General features: G+C 41.9%; 1 protein-coding gene across 1 annotated transcript in view; it reads right to left on the bottom strand.

The window, feature by feature from the left end:
• The window catches only part of LOC111216932 (leucine-rich repeat and fibronectin type III domain-containing protein 1-like protein), a 54,472-nt gene that overhangs the window by 33,032 nt on the left and 4,422 nt on the right, over nucleotides 1-17,018 (bottom strand). Inside the window, exons 4-5 of the mRNA XM_022738593.1 lie at nucleotides 7,971-8,137; nucleotides 2,489-2,729 (exon numbers count right to left, since the gene is read on the bottom strand). Coding sequence (XP_022594314.1) covers nucleotides 2,489-2,729; nucleotides 7,971-8,137 — 408 coding nt within the window. The remainder of the gene's footprint in view (nucleotides 1-2,488; nucleotides 2,730-7,970; nucleotides 8,138-17,018) is intronic.

Here is a 17,018-nt window from a genome sequence, read left to right as displayed (position 1 = left end):
AGCAGATCGCTCCTCGACCTTTAGTCCCACACCATCTAACTGCAGTTTGGAGCAGTAACACATCTACATCGGTGTTGCTTTGTGCTCTCTGAGCTGCTCTGTCACATCTTTTGTGGCTTTGGCTTTATGGTAGTAAAGGACCTTCGGCCTACCAGCGCTAACAAAAAGTTACTCCATCACTAAGCAGAGGGGCAGGTTCAGGTAGCAGACTTTAGTGAAATTACAGTCTATGTATGCATGTAATATCAGCAGTGCCACATGATGTTCTCCTCTCAGGTACATGTCGCCTTTATTGACGTTGATCCTTTTAGCCCAAGGCTAAAACCTGTGTTTTTGTGTTACTTCCTTTTGTGTCACTTCCTCTGAAAGTCTCTTATTAGATGTTTTGCACATTTTCTTTTTCTTTATTTTATTAGGATTCTGAAGGTTTCAAATTGCCCATTACAGAACAATAACCAGTGAGATCTTTAATAAGAAAGATTTGTTTTTACCTTTATTTGTTCAGGGCAGTTTCACTGAGAGGCAACCTCTCTTTTGCAGGAACGTCCTGATCACATTCACATAGTTCACACATTCACACCTGGAAGCTGCTCAGTCTGACATGCTGGCCACGGAGCAGCTCCACTGGAGCAGGTGGGGTTAAGGGCCTTGTTCAAGGGCACCACAGAGCCAATGAGGGGTGGATAAGTGCTGCTCTTTCACAATTCCCACCAAGATTCAATCCTGTCAGTCCGGGGATCAAACTGGCAATCGTCCAATCACAAACTTGTTGTTGGTGAAACTCAAAGCAACTATGGATTTATAACAGCTTCATAACCAATAAATAACACTTTCACTGCTCCAATAAGCTGCGGTCTGGGGAGGCATATCCTTGGAGGGTCACACTGACCTCCATGTCACAGCCAGCGGTACCCTGACTGCTGTTAGGTACCGGGATGAAATCCTCAGAGTGATCGTCAGACCTGACGCTGGTGCAGTGGGCCCTGGGCTCCTCCTGCTGCAGGACAACGCCCGGCCTCATGTGGCCAGAGTGTGTAGGCAGTCCCTGGATGACGAAGGCATTGATGCCATTGATTGGCCCTCACGTTCCCCTGACATAAAACCAATTGAGCACCTACGGGACGTTATGTGTGGGTGCATCTGATGCCACCAAGTACCGCCACAGACTGTCCAGGAGCTCACTGACGCCCTGATCCAGGTCTGGGAGGAGATCCCCCAGGACACCATCCACCGACTCATCAGGAGCATGTCCAGATGTTGTAGGGAGTGCAAACAGGCACATAGGGGCCATACACACTACTGAGTCACATTATGAGTTGCTGTGATGAAATTCACGCAGGTTGGATCAACCTGTGATTTTGGTTTTGGGTGTGATTGTGAATCCAGTCCTCAGTGGGTTGATGATTTTGGTTTCCATTGACCGTTGTTACGTCATTTTGTTCTCAACAAATTATACAATGTACATCTGTAAAGATTTTCAACTTGAATAATTCTTCATCAAGATCTGATGTGTGATTTAAGTGTTCCCTAAATTTTTTTGAGCAGTGTATATTGGAGGATGTGTTGAAAGAACACAGGGATGATGCTGGTCTGATTACACTTATTGTGTAATACTCCATGCTCATAGTTTATTTCAGAAACCTGTTTTGTGATGTATTATTCTAGGTTCCTTTCATAACATGTCTCAAGGGACTTCTGATAAAAAACAGTTTCACTGCCACATTTACAGTAATGTTTCTAAATGTGCACTGTGCCTGTTAAACCACTACAACTATGAGCAAATTGGTGAAGGCCAAACACGGGTTGTAAAACATGAGTTTTAGTCCATACACTATTGTGTTTGTGACTCAATAAACCGCATTCAGAGTCTTTGTGTTTCTTCTAACTCTACTGCACAAATGCGCATTTCAGCTCAAGATCACTCCGCACTGTCACCCGAAGGTTCACTCCTCTGTGACACCAGCCATCTGCCCTGCTGATGTGTCCTTGACAAAGAAAGTGACTGTGTATCCACAGAGGGCTGAAGCTAAAGCAGCAGGAAAACGCATTCAGAGCACCATGGCCCCAAAATCACAGAGGCCAATGTCCATGAGCAGCATGTTTAAATGACACAGGTTTGGGTGACAGATTTGTATGTGACTTTGAGCTCCTGATTCCAACAAAGGTAACAACTCCACCCGGAGGCTAAATGTGTTCTGAAGCACTAGATGACATGGAAACCTTTGATTACCTCTCCAATTATTTGGATGCTTACTATCTACCAAACTGGCCTGGACAGCTTTGATAATGGACTTTAATCAAGGCAGAATCTTGATCTCAGGGTTAGACACAAATTATCCAACAGAACAGTGTTACATGTAAACACTATGAGAGTTTGAATCATGTAAAAGTTCAGACTGCTTTTCCGACAGTTTTTTGTGGCAGTTCATGTGTTTTGAAGCCTTGTATGACGTGACATGAACGTCATTCTGCAGTAACGTTTACAAACCTCTCTGATGGTCCAGAAGTATTTGCCAGCCAGGTCTTTAGGTGAAGCGCAGGTCTCCAGGTCATCCTCCCTGGTCAGTCTGCGAAGCCAGACCAGCTCACAGTTGCAGTGCAGAGGGTTCCCGCCAAAACTCAGCACCAGTGCTGTGAGAGGAGAGCCCTTCGACTTGGCATACACCGGGATCCGCAGGAACAACGGGTCCGGAGGAATCTTCTTCAGTTTGTTGGATGTCATGTCCAGTCTGTGATGGAGACAGAGAATCACTTTTCAACTTTCATTTTATTTTCAGGCGTGTAGGACGGAGAAGTTTGTTGAATCATATGGAATGAAATGAATCAACAATTAACAGTTTACACAATGAAAACATCGTTTTAAAATTTGATTGCTTTCATCTGCTGCACATACTTGAAGTATGTGCGGATATGCATGTTTGTATTTGTATGTGGGCACCTGATATAGGTATAGATATATAGAGTATAGATATATACTGTAGAGTATGGGAAAAACACATCATGAGCAGTAATAACTATACTGTCGCTTACCCTATCGTGTCATGTATGCACTGTGGTATGGGTTAGGGTGAAAAATATAAAATCACTCATAAAGTTCAAAGGTCTGTGTCAAACTGTTTAAATTACAAGAAATGTATAATGTTTCATTGACATTAACTGACACAATTAAGTAAAAAAAGAGAGGCTCAGAGCCTCCTCTCCTCTGATTGGCTCACTGACCTGTTGTTACTAGAGCTGCAGAGAGAAGCCTGAGAGAGGAGATGTAAAACTACACTGAGATGGTTTTTGGTTCTTAAAACCACAAATATATCTTCTTATGGATCAACACTTATAAAATATGGTGCTTAAACAGGTTTGACTTTCAACTTGAAACAACCTAAATTAAACAAACTTAGTACTTCAGAACAACAAACCTAAGATGGAATAAAAACTCCACATACTGTACATACTGTACATTTATAGCTAAATGACAGCAAAGTATACTATATTAGCTCAATAATAACATGAACATTTACCAATATTAAACAATGTGAATAAAAGAAAAGAAAAAAGTGATGAATGCAGCTTTCATTAATGTTAAATCCAATCTTTTGCACCAAATTTGATGGGGTTCCCTTGAGGAGTTCTAGAGATATTGTCTTCATCATGTTTTGTGAGGTCACGCTGACTTTGACATTTGACCTTTAGCCACCAAAGTCATTTCATCCTTTTGCCTGAGTGAACATTTTTACCAAATTTCAGGACGTTCTGTCAAGGCATTACTGAGATATTGCCTCCACAAGAATGGGATGTAGGGACGGACAACCTGAAAACAAAATGCCTCCGGCTCTGACTATCACCAGTGCGGAGACATAAAAAAGGAGGAGGAAGAGGAGGAGGGGATAGAGATGAAGCTCAGAGCCCTACCAGCAGAAAACAGAACATACAAAGCACACACAAAACGAAGTTTCTCGTTTGCTGACAGTGTACTGTTGCTCTTCCTCATTAAATGTAAAAACCAGCAGCTGAATGGATGTTTGTGCATTTCTCTTCACGTTCTGACTGATGTGTAGAAAATATCTGATTAAAGTAGAACCAGACGGCGCAGGCTGAGGAAAACTGGTCTAAAGGAATAAATTACTTCATCTCAAAATAACCGTAATACCACATTTAGCAATATCCCAAGGTATACTTTTCCTTGTATCAGCCACTCATCATCTCCAGTGATTTTCTTACCAAAGCACTGACCCTGGTGTCTAGTATTAATAATCTAGTAGATTTCAACATTCACCGTCCCTGAAATGAAATATTCAACAAAGAAGTTAATAACTGTGCAGAGCGACTAGCATGTTGCACTTTACGAATTTCACTTATTTCATGGGCTGCAGCCTTGTGGTGTATTAATGCGTTTGCTCATCTGCGCAGTTTGTCCGTAGGCTTGGTGTCTCCGGGGCAGAAACACATTACAGTCTATTACATAAATGCATGAATATTTATCTGGAGCTTAGCTGGTTTTCCTTCTTACACGTCAATGACTGTTTGCCGTCAAGTCGTAAATTGAAATTGATTACTGGTAATGGGGTTCAAATGTTATTTTGTGCCAGTAGATTAAAATTACTCAGACACTGCACACGTGCAACAGACTAAGAACAATCTTTATTTGTGAAACTTCGAAAAGAAAAAAGAAAGTTTTCAAATGCCAAACCAGAAGTTGTTTGCACGGCAGAAGATGAAGTCGTCAACAATCAAATACAAAACTACTAAACACACTCCTAACAGGGTTTGACACCTTCGTCAATTGTGGAGGTTAATTCTTGAACACTCCACTGTCTGGTTGGGCTCAGCAGTACCAGCCACTGATGAAGACCAACAGCCAAATGCTTGGGGCCCCACAAGGAGAAAAGGGGGGCCCCGATGGCCCCTCATATTGGCAAATGTTGCAGTGACAACTATAAACCCCCTTAAACCTCTCATAAAGACAATATACAGCACACTGCTGTTTCCTGCATTTAGGGGACATCTGTAAAATGTAGTTTCTGCTAATAGTCTGACGGGCTTCTTTGCCTGGGGTGTAGGATCGCCCCTGGAAACACCAAGCAAGTGGACTTTTTGTTGAAGCTGCTCATGAACACCATCTCTTATTAAAATGTCTGTTTTTATGATGGCTAGTTTGTAATATTTTTTAGGTTGAACATCAAATGTCTTTCTCCATCCTGGTTCAGGCTGATTGACCATAAACACACAGGATGAGAACTGAACATCATCATTAGGGACAATAACTTTTCATCCCTGTCAAAGTCTGATATATTAGTTCATTGTATTAGTTTATTAGAATGTTCAATAAATCAAAACCATAATCAAAACACAATATAATTGGAGTAAATTTAGGGAGTAATAAATCCAGCGGTACTGGAATGATATAAAAGAGAGACAAACACAACCATACATCGTTTTCAATAAGGACAAACTGAGGTTGAAGGAGAGCGAGACTGATAAAAAAGGAATCTTGAGCTGAGACTTGTTTTGGGGTCATTGTGGCAGAGGTGGGGTCAGACCATTTTTTTTACATATGATATGGATTTAGGATGAGAGTGCCCTGCCAGAGGATCTCAGGCAATCAGGCTCTCTCAGTATAACATGAATCTGCCAAATGAGTAAATGTAATATGGTTATCTATATTCAAAAACAAGATTTTCTGCAGCTTGAAGTGAGATTGGAGGATGGAGAGCCAGAGTTCATTCTGATCTGTGTATGAACTGTAGAGTCTGTGCCAGTGATAACAACTACAGATTCTTCTGATCTGTCTTTTTTGTGTGAATATGTACAAACACTCACACACAGTGTATAAGCAGAGAAGCACAGCTAAGATGTGCTCAGCAGAAGAGCAGTGTGAGGTCACTGTTTGAAATCCCCACTGTCTGGCAGTCAGTCGGGTCTAGAACTGCTGCTGCTGAACACCAGTTTGACTGCAAAGCCTCTGAAGCTCAACCTCCCTCAAAACAAGGTCCGACATGGAGGGATTCACTCTATCATTTCAGTTCAGTTGTGTCCTGCTCTAGTTTTAGGTCTGATTGGTGAGAAAATCAAACAATTAAAAATAGCTCATCAGAGGGGCTGATATTGTTGAACAAAACATAATTTGACATGATTTATTTTCATTCTGATGCAACAAAAAAACTCCTTTCAGAGGATGTTCTCCCAGAAGACAGAGGCACTGATGATTCTTTTGTTCCTCATCCTTTCAAATATTTTTGTCACTGGAAGATTTAGAGTTCATGTGCAGAATCAGTTGCAGCTTTAAATGATCTATTCTTTCAGTAACAATTAAACCCATTTATCATATAACTGACACAACTGGATACTTGTTACTTCATGTCTCTCTGTGAGGTTCCTCCACTGCTCTTGGGATTTTTTGTGTCTTTCTCAAGCAAGTTTCACCAAGAATTTCCAATTTCCTAAACTACCCTTTCTACCCATTGTCATAATATTAAAATAATTCATATCAACACTTTCTGAGACACAGCTCACTGAAGATGGTTTCAACCACTCCTCTAACCTCAACAACCATACACGTTGTTCTTTTAAACCCTCCGATACGACGTTTGACTTCAATTCAAAAGGTGCAGTGTTAACTTTTCACCAGTGAGTCTCTGCCTGAGTCTGTCTGCTGTTTGGTGCTGGGCAGTGGACAGTGGCTTTATGAGAGCTTGTTTGATGGGGCTGGTGAAAGTGGCTGAGACTGCATCATACACTGCATGTCCTGTGAAGCTAAAACTATGAGTTAAAGGCAGCTCAACACATCCATCATGCTATAAACAAGGCAATAGCTGTATTTCATACTATACCCCTATCCAGTGCTGAATGTTGACTGCACACAAACATACAAGAACATGGCTGAAGTGTTCAGATTGTTACTGAGAGGCCAATAAGTGCCAGAGGTGTATTATATTCTTAGGCGGTACACTGAAGTGGAGCTTTAAGTTATAGAGAGCTGCATATTTTACATTCAAGGTGAAAGGAAGCAGGAAGACATATACAAACACATTTCTTAGAATTTCCAGTGAAAAGCCAAATGTGATGCTTTGTGAGCTTATTCCTCCCTGTTCCAGCCATTGATGCAGTGTGTTGCGAGTCTGTGATCACAGAGCGGGGGCCAGGTGTGTAGACCAGAAACCTTCGTACACATTCTTTTCATCAGAATTATAAAGTCGTGCGTTCTGCGTTGTTCTGCTTTGTAAAGCTCACCTATAGAGAAACTGGGTGCATGTGCACAAGCCTCATTTCCACTCCCACAATTAGTCATGAATGGATGAGGACACTTTGATGAGTAAATATCAAAATAGTATGGCACAGTTACAGAATGACTCACAATGATTAATAAGGATATTAAACCATAATGAAAGAAACACTGAGCACAAACACGTTTATCTCTGTTTATAAATTGTAAAATTGTTATTGTTGTGTAAACACCAAAACTTATAATGATGATATTGAATGAAGCTCCGTGAAGTTGGATCTCTTATTTCATGTTAAAATACGTGTCGGCCTATTTTGTATTTTCACTGTAACTTGGATCAGTTTGGAAAACTGTGTGTTCACATGGTCAAAGGAGTGTGTGAGGTGACACACGCTGTGTTTATAAAGACCAGTTTAAGAGCGGGAAATGGCGTACGTATGGTTTTTGTGTGTCACATCATTTATGCATCTGGCTCCTGCTGTGTTCTTACTGGAAGAAGCACACATTTGTTTGTATGAAGTTATTCATTAATCTTAAAGCATGTAGATCATTAAAGACCGACCAGATGTTGTACAAATAAATAGACTTGAGCATGACTATACAGAGGTTACTGAACTGACATGCAAAGGTAACAAACCTTTAAGGTTACAAAGGTGACATGTCAATAGAGCAAGTTCTGTTTTTTTTGGGTTTTTTTTGTCGAGTCAGGCCGTTACACCTGCACAGGGTGCTGATGCTGTGGAGAGATCCTCACCTGGCCAGTTTGTGCAGGTTGGAGAAGATTCCCTCAGGGACGCTCTCTATCAGATTGTGGTCCAGGCTCAGGGTGTTGACGCTGATCAACAGGGCAATGGTCTCCCAGGGGATGTCCACCAGGTTGTTGTAGCTCAGATCCAAGTCCTCCAGGGTCTCCAGGAAGTCCTGAAAAGGGGGGGGGGGGGCGGCAACATAAGCATTTAATTGCATGAAGCATCACTGCAATACTTGAGAAAACAAACAAACCCCACTTTTTCTTATTTCAAACACAGCTGAAGGTAAGCAAAGAAATACACAAAGACAAAAAGAAGGACAGAGGAATGGAAGGAGTGAGAGAAGCTGGATATATGAGGCAGAGTAGATGGAGAGAAGGAGTAGAAGAGAGAGAGATCACAGCCTGCCAACTGTTGTTGTTGTTGCTGTAATTGCTCTCATAATTCACACAATCAGGACACTGTTTGAATGTCACAATGACTCAATTCTCATTACAATAATCTATGCTTTATTACTTTCTGAACAAAGGCAATCTCATTTCTTATTGACACAAGAAACTTTAAAAAGCTGTGGAGAGGAGTTCAAAGAGCTGTGTGAGCAGAAAATCAGCCCTAAATTGCCTAAAATCTCACTGCGGTCGTCGAGAGAAAAATGACACTGCTGGTTTTTGTTCAAACTGTTGAAAATGACTCATATATACTTTCAGGTACACAGTGGATGGAAGGATGGAAGTTTCTGGCTTTGAAACTGGAGTCTCCTGCCAACAGGCCTAATGCCCAAACAATAAAATAAGGTGGTAACTGTTTGCCAGTGGCTTTTGTGTTGGCTGTTGGTAGGAGACAGGACAGAAACCAACGTCTGCTGTGGTGAGATGACATGTTCTATGACCCAATTATCCACCCTAACTTCTTCCCTAAAAGTGTTTTTCAGACTGGAGCACAATTTAGTCAACGATTTGGTTGACTAAAAAGTTAATAAAGAAATGATGAAAAAAAACCTGGATACTGTCAATTAAAGTCATAATATGCAACTTTTCCACATCAAAATGTCTAAAAATGACTAGATATATAGATATACGTAGATACTAGACATATTTTTTTGAGGTGTGTTCTTACTAGGGATAGGTAGTTGACGTCATTATTTGAGGAGTGTTTCACCACTTGCACACCTACGCAAGTGTTGTTTTTGACTACAATAGTTCAACTCAGTTGGCATTATGTGCTGCATGACAGCTGTGACCAGGAAAAGTGATCTGGAAATACTTTGATAAAAAAGAGGACAATAAGGTGCAGTTCAAGATATGTGGCGTTAAACATGCAGATCATGTTCTCCAATGGCCAAACAGTAATTCATGGCAACAGTAAGTGTCATTCGGTCGCCTGTTGTCATTCTCAGATTTTTAAAGCCAAACTACTTTCTGGGTGTTTCTACTGGTTTTAATTCCCTGGTGTGTGTGTTATGGAGAGGAGGACACCTCTGTGGATATTTCAGCTGCTGGTAAAAACCTGCTGAACCTCTGGTTCATGAGTTACTAGAGAAACAAAAGTAAGCAGTCTCAGTTTCCAACTGCTCCTTGTCTGCTGAAGAGCAATGGTCAAGCACCAACTTTAAATGTCAAACTGCTTTATTCAGTGTTTTTAACAGTTAGAATCACCAGGTCTGTTTGATTTCCTGAACCACTGACACTGAAGGAATCCAAACTGGGAGGCGCTGATGGTAATGGTGGGGAAGACAACAACTCCCATGATCCCACGCTATTTCATGACGTCACCCAACGCTGTCTATTGTTATTGTTTTGCTTGAGAAAGCCCTAGAGGCAGAGGTTGCATACTGTGTGTTTAAGGTAAAGGTGCGTTTACCAAAGCTGTGTGATATGATGTACACAGAGCAGAGACAAAAGGAAGAGAAACCTTGAAAAATACGTTTCTGCTCGTTTTAGCGTTTTAGAATTTGAGCTGCAACATGAACACACATGCTACTATCAGACAGTTCTGTAAAATCGTGACTAATGTTCAATGAGAGTTTTTTTTTTTTACATTCAGTCCCTATAATAAAGAGAATGACTGACAGTGACCTTGGGTTTTAGAAAATCACAGCCCACCACTGTAGTGACTGATCAAATCACAAGTAGTCCAGAAGTTCAGATGAGTTTACTTTATTACTGAACAGAACAAAGTCTTGACAGGGTGTGTAGGAAGATGCCCTTGTGTGGATGCAGGTTTACATATGTTTGTGTGGTGGAGAAATAAACAACCTAATCATATAGTACAACTATTACATAACACAACAACTTGCTGAAACAGCTTCACTACCATGATTAGCATTGCAACAAGGTGGGACTATGAAATACAATGATAAGAAACAAACAATTACTTATTCATCAGAGCAGGCTGAACTTAATACTAATAAATTCCCACTATGAGACTCACACACAAGATAATGTGCCTACAATATTTGGGTGAAATACAAATACAGCCAATCCAACACATTTGAATGTGCAGCCACATAAACAGCTTGAAATTAAATATGAACAAGAAAATACGAGAAGCTTTCAACTACGAAATGAACACAAAGTGAATGTAGTGAATTAAGTGCAGGCTGGTTGCAGGTGGAAACCAGCACTACAAGCATTCACTCCCTGGTAATTGGGCTCAATCAGCATGACTGGCTGTTCTGGACATGAAAAGAGCAAGAATTAGCATCAAAAAGAGGAATGTCCCGAAACTATACCTAAAATATTTATGACTTCATGTACTTACAGGTCAATGGACGCACACAACAGTGAAGACAAAGGCATTAAATCCCAAATTCAACTGGTCACTGGAACTCAGAAAAGAAACCTCTTGGCTAAACTGGGTGAGTTGGAAAGTACCACTCTGAGAGGGTTGGTGTGGAATAGTCCAACTGGTACAAGCCTTTTTAAAAGTGCAAGAGTTGGGGGCGCCTCGGTGGCTGACCTGGTAGAGCGCGTACCACATAGGCTTAATCCTGACCGCAGCGGCTGGATGTCATCCCCCAAAAACACACACTACTTCCCACACTGGCACTGAAGGTTAGTATTGGGTGTAAATAGTGGGGAGCTGAATCATCAAATATGAACATAATTCCTCGGGATACTGGGCTGCTCCAAAAACTAACAGCTTTAGCTAACATCTCTATCCCTGTGTCAAACTTCCATACTCACTGTTTGAGTATATAAGTGCGCTCAAATTTACAAGTATGGCAACATGCGATATGCTGGAAACAGTCAAAAAATTGATGTAAAACAATGTATTTGTGGGGGGGGGGAGTTTCAAACAGCAGTTTTTGATTTTGAAACATTTGACACTACACCAGTGAGTATACTGAGTACACAGTGTACTGCAAGTGAATGTACTGAAACACAGAATATGACTTGTACATTGGCTGTAGAGCCAATGTGACTGCCATAGGAGGAAAAAAATGTATTACTTTCATTTTGTAGTATCATCTATTTGTCATAATGTGGGCAATTAAAACTGCTGCATTAGTGAGTTCAGAGTTCACATCTCTGTTTCCTCTTAATGAAAGTCCTGCAGAGGTCTCAGAGACGGTCCGGAGGGGGAGGCTCTTTGGAACCTCAGCGCTGGACTTTTAATGAGCAGAGAGAGACAACAGTGTCATATAATGAAGTGGGGAAAACAGTTTATTTTAGGGCCTGGTTATTAAAAGGGTGTCCAGCTGAGCTGTGGAGGCAGGCAGGCCTGGCTGGTTCTGTTGGGTTTCAGAGTCGCAGCCAGAAAAGTGGCATCATTTTCACACAGCATTTGACCCTCAGCGCCACAACTATTCTGAAGAACTGTAAATGACTTTGCAATAACTTTTCAACTAACTTTTTGAGAATCTTGGCAAATGGAAATCTATTTCTGAATGCTTTGGTAGTGACTCATAAGCTTTGTTGGCAGTAACGATCCACAGTGTAGTTTGAGCTTTTCCAGTGGAGCTAAGAAGATTTCTAATGTTTGTCAGGACAGTTCTAGCCTCCTTGATCTGGTTTTTAGAGTGATTTTGGTAAATTTCTAGGACACTTAATTAAACTATGAACCTTTGAACTACTAAATTCATGTTGCATATTGGTAAATCAAAACTCAATTTGAAGCACCACAAAGATTTGTTTTAAATTGAAATAATAATTATAGTTCACAACTGATGAAAGCCTGAGGGTAATTGGGCAATTTGTCTATCTAGATTTATTCAGCTGACAAGACCGTGTGCCAATTTCTCCACACTAAATTCAACAATGAACAACAATGAATAAAGAAAAAAATAAGAGAAATTTGCCACTGCTTCTGTTCATAGCTACTGTTACCTCTTCTAAAATGTAAAGACTGAACCACAAATCACAGGTGGCAAATCACATGCAGTCTCTAGGCATGTGGCTTTTACACATGGTTTCACTTTTAATAAAGGTTATTTTTGTGTGCTGAAAGTGTGTTTTTCCCCATCTTGCATGTTTGGCTGGACCACAAAAGCAGGGTCAGCCCTATAAACACAAATTTGTGAGTGAGTGATCAAGTTGTACCATTGGTCAGCCAAATGCAACATGTTGCTCTTTCTTTGCTTTCTCTGCTCTGCCTATTAGAGGGTGTTTACAACCTGCAAATGTTGCTAACGTAGACCATTTGTGGCTTTTTTCAGAAAAGCACATAACAGCAAATTTAGAGACTTTTTGGACTAACCTTATCTACTTTCGTTAGAGGAGAATTGCCAGCAGGGTTAAAATGGTCCAGAACGATCCGGAACAACGTTCCAACACCTTTGATCAATAAGCAAACAATAAAACAAAGTCTCTAAACAGAGAGAGAGACAAAGGACGCAAGGCAGACACACACACACACACACACACACACACACACACACACACACACACACACACACACACAGGGACACAGGCTGAAATCAGCTGACACTAGACTGAAACCAGCTGACACTAAACTGAAACCAGTTGACACTTGACTGAAACCAGCTGACACTAACTGAAACCAGCTGACACTCTCTCTTAAATTCAACGTTCCAACACGTTCCAACACCTTTGATCAATAAGCAAACAATAAAACAAAGTCTCTAAACAGAGAGGGAGCCAAAGGACGCAAGGCAGACACACACACACACACACAGGGACACAGGCTGAAATCAGCTGACCCTAGACTGAAACCAGCTGACATTTAACTGAAACCAGTTGACACTTGACTGAAACCAGCTGCCACTAACTGAAACCAGCTGACCCTTAACTGAAACCAGTTGACACTTGACTGAAACCAGCTGCCACTAACTGAAACCAGCTGACCCTTAACTGAAACCAGTTGACACTTGACTGAAACCAGCTGCCACTAACTGAAACCAGCTGACCCTTAACTGAAACCAGTTGACACTTGACTGAAACCAGCTGCCACTAACTGAAACCAGCTGACCCTTAACTGAAACCAGTTGACACTTGACTGAAACCAGCTGCCACTAACTGAAACCAGCTGACCCTTAACTGAAACCAGTTGACACTTGACTGAAACCAGCTGCCACTAACTGAAACCAGCTGACCCTTAACTGAAACCAGTTGACACTTGACTGAAACCAGCTGCCACTAACTGAAACCAGCTGACCCTTAACTGAAACCAGTTGACACTTGACTGAAACCAGCTGCCACTAACTGAAACCAGCTGACCCTTAACTGAAACCAGTTGACACTTGACTGAAACCAGCTGCCACTAACTGAAACCAGCTGACCCTTAACTGAAACCAGTTGACACTTGACTGAAACCAGCTGCCACTAACTGAAACCAGCTGACCCTTAACTGAAACCAGTTGACACTTGACTGAAACCAGCTGCCACTAACTGAAACCAGCTGACCCTTAACTGAAACCAGTTGACACTTGACTGAAACCAGCTGCCACTAACTGAAACCAGCTGACCCTTAACTGAAACCAGTTGACACTTGACTGAAACCAGCTGCCACTAACTGAAACCAGCTGACCCTTAACTGAAACCAGTTGACACTTGACTGAAACCAGCTGCCACTAACTGAAACCAGCTGACCCTTAACTGAAACCAGTTGACACTTGACTGAAACCAGCTGCCACTAACTGAAACCAGCTGACCCTTAACTGAAACCAGTTGACACTTGACTGAAACCAGCTGCCACTAACTGAAACCAGCTGACCCTTAACTGAAACCAGTTGACACTTGACTGAAACCAGCTGCCACTAACTGAAACCAGCTGACCCTTAACTGAAACCAGTTGACACTTGACTGAAACCAGCTGCCACTAACTGAAACCAGCTGACCCTTAACTGAAACCAGTTGACACTTGACTGAAACCAGCTGCCACTAACTGAAACCAGCTGACCCTTAACTGAAACCAGTTGACACTTGACTGAAACCAGCTGCCACTAACTGAAACCAGCTGACCCTTAACTGAAACCAGTTGACACTTGACTGAAACCAGCTGCCACTAACTGAAACCAGCTGACCCTTAACTGAAACCAGTTGACACTTGACTGAAACCAGCTGCCACTAACTGAAACCAGCTGACCCTTAACTGAAACCAGTTGACACTTGACTGAAACCAGCTGCCACTAACTGAAACCAGCTGACCCTTAACTGAAACCAGTTGACACTTGACTGAAACCAGCTGCCACTAACTGAAACCAGCTGACCCTTAACTGAAACCAGTTGACACTTGACTGAAACCAGCTGCCACTAACTGAAACCAGCTGACCCTTAACTGAAACCAGTTGACACTTGACTGAAACCAGCTGCCACTAACTGAAACCAGCTGACCCTTAACTGAAACCAGTTGACACTTGACTGAAACCAGCTGCCACTAACTGAAACCAGCTGACCCTTAACTGAAACCAGTTGACACTTGACTGAAACCAGCTGCCACTAACTGAAACCAGCTGACCCTTAACTGAAACCAGTTGACACTTGACTGAAACCAGCTGCCACTAACTGAAACCAGCTGACCCTTAACTGAAACCAGTTGACACTTGACTGAAACCAGCTGCCACTAACTGAAACCAGCTGACCCTTAACTGAAACCAGTTGACACTTGACTGAAACCAGCTGCCACTAACTGAAACCAGCTGACCCTTAACTGAAACCAGTTGACACTTGACTGAAACCAGCTGCCACTAACTGAAACCAGCTGACCCTTAACTGAAACCAGTTGACACTTGACTGAAACCAGCTGCCACTAACTGAAACCAGCTGACCCTTAACTGAAACCAGTTGACACTTGACTGAAACCAGCTGCCACTAACTGAAACCAGCTGACCCTTAACTGAAACCAGTTGACACTTGACTGAAACCAGCTGCCACTAACTGAAACCAGCTGACCCTTAACTGAAACCAGTTGACACTTGACTGAAACCAGCTGCCACTAACTGAAACCAGCTGACCCTTAACTGAAACCAGTTGACACTTGACTGAAACCAGCTGCCACTAACTGAAACCAGCTGACCCTTAACTGAAACCAGTTGACACTTGACTGAAACCAGCTGCCACTAACTGAAACCAGCTGACCCTTAACTGAAACCAGTTGACACTTGACTGAAACCAGCTGCCACTAACTGAAACCAGCTGACCCTTAACTGAAACCAGTTGACACTTGACTGAAACCAGCTGCCACTAACTGAAACCAGCTGACCCTTAACTGAAACCAGTTGACACTTGACTGAAACCAGCTGCCACTAACTGAAACCAGCTGACCCTTAACTGAAACCAGTTGACACTTGACTGAAACCAGCTGCCACTAACTGAAACCAGCTGACCCTTAACTGAAACCAGTTGACACTTGACTGAAACCAGCTGCCACTAACTGAAACCAGCTGACCCTTAACTGAAACCAGTTGACACTTGACTGAAACCAGCTGACACTCTCTCTTAAATTCAACGTTCCAACACGTTCCAACACCTTTGATCAATAAGCAAACAATAAAACAAAGTCTCTAAACAGAGAGAGAGACAAAGGACGCAAGGCAGACACACACACACACACACACACACACACACACACACACAGGGGACACGGCTGAAATCAGCTGACACTAGACTGAAACCAGCTGACACTAAACTAAAACCAGTTGACACTAGACTGAAACCAGCTGACACAAGACTGAAACCAGCTGATACTAAACTGAAACCAGTTGACACTAGACTGAAACCAGCTGACACTTAACTGAAACCAGTTGACACTAGACTGAATCCAGCTGACACTAGACTGAAACCAACTGATACTAAACTGAAACCATCTGATACTAGACTAAAACCAGCTGATACTTAACTGAAATCAGTTGACACTAGACTGAAACCAGCTGACACTAAACTGAAACCAGTTGACACTAGACTGAAACCAACTGACACTAGACTGAAACCAGTTGACACTAGACTGAAACCAGCTGACACTAGACTGAAACCAGCTGATACTAAACTGAAACCAGTTGATGCTAGACTGAAACCAGCTGACACTAGACTGAAACCAGCTGACACTAAACTGAAACCAGTTGACACTAGACTGAAACCAACTGACACTAAACTGAAACCAGTTGACACTAGACTGAAACCAGCTGACACAAGACTGAAACCAGCTGATACTAAACTGAAACCAGCTGATACTAGACTGAAATCAGCTGACACTAGACTGAATGATAATTGGCCTTGATAATATCAGTTGTTTACAGCGGTTCAACATGTTTCAAATACGTACTCAATTTTGCTCATTGACTATACGCAGTGCAGACAGATACTGGTTTTGACCTGGTCTTGTTTACTGCATTCATCTAACATGTTTTGTCAATTGACACTTGATGCTTTTCATTTTCCATTGTGTTCTTCTTCCACTACTGCCTGCTCCTAACTAAATCATTACTGATGCATTCATAGTATAAGTAAGTTGTACTGAGAGATATAATGGTAGTAGTGTGAGCAGTGGTAGAGAACATGGTAGCAGTACTACTGTGGTTGTAATAGCAACAATAGTAGTAGCAGTGACACTTGTGTAGTATTAGCACTAGTTTTAGTAGTAACAGCAGTAGCACA

Source organism: Seriola dumerili, unplaced genomic scaffold (genome assembly GCF_002260705.1).
Source record: "Seriola dumerili isolate Sdu_G_001 unplaced genomic scaffold, Sdu_1.0 BDQW01000036.1, whole genome shotgun sequence".
In the NCBI taxonomy this organism is placed as follows: domain Eukaryota; kingdom Metazoa; phylum Chordata; class Actinopteri; order Carangiformes; family Carangidae; genus Seriola; species Seriola dumerili.
The sequence above is the reverse complement of the archived record's forward strand: the minus strand, read 5'-3'. Positions and strand labels throughout refer to the sequence as shown.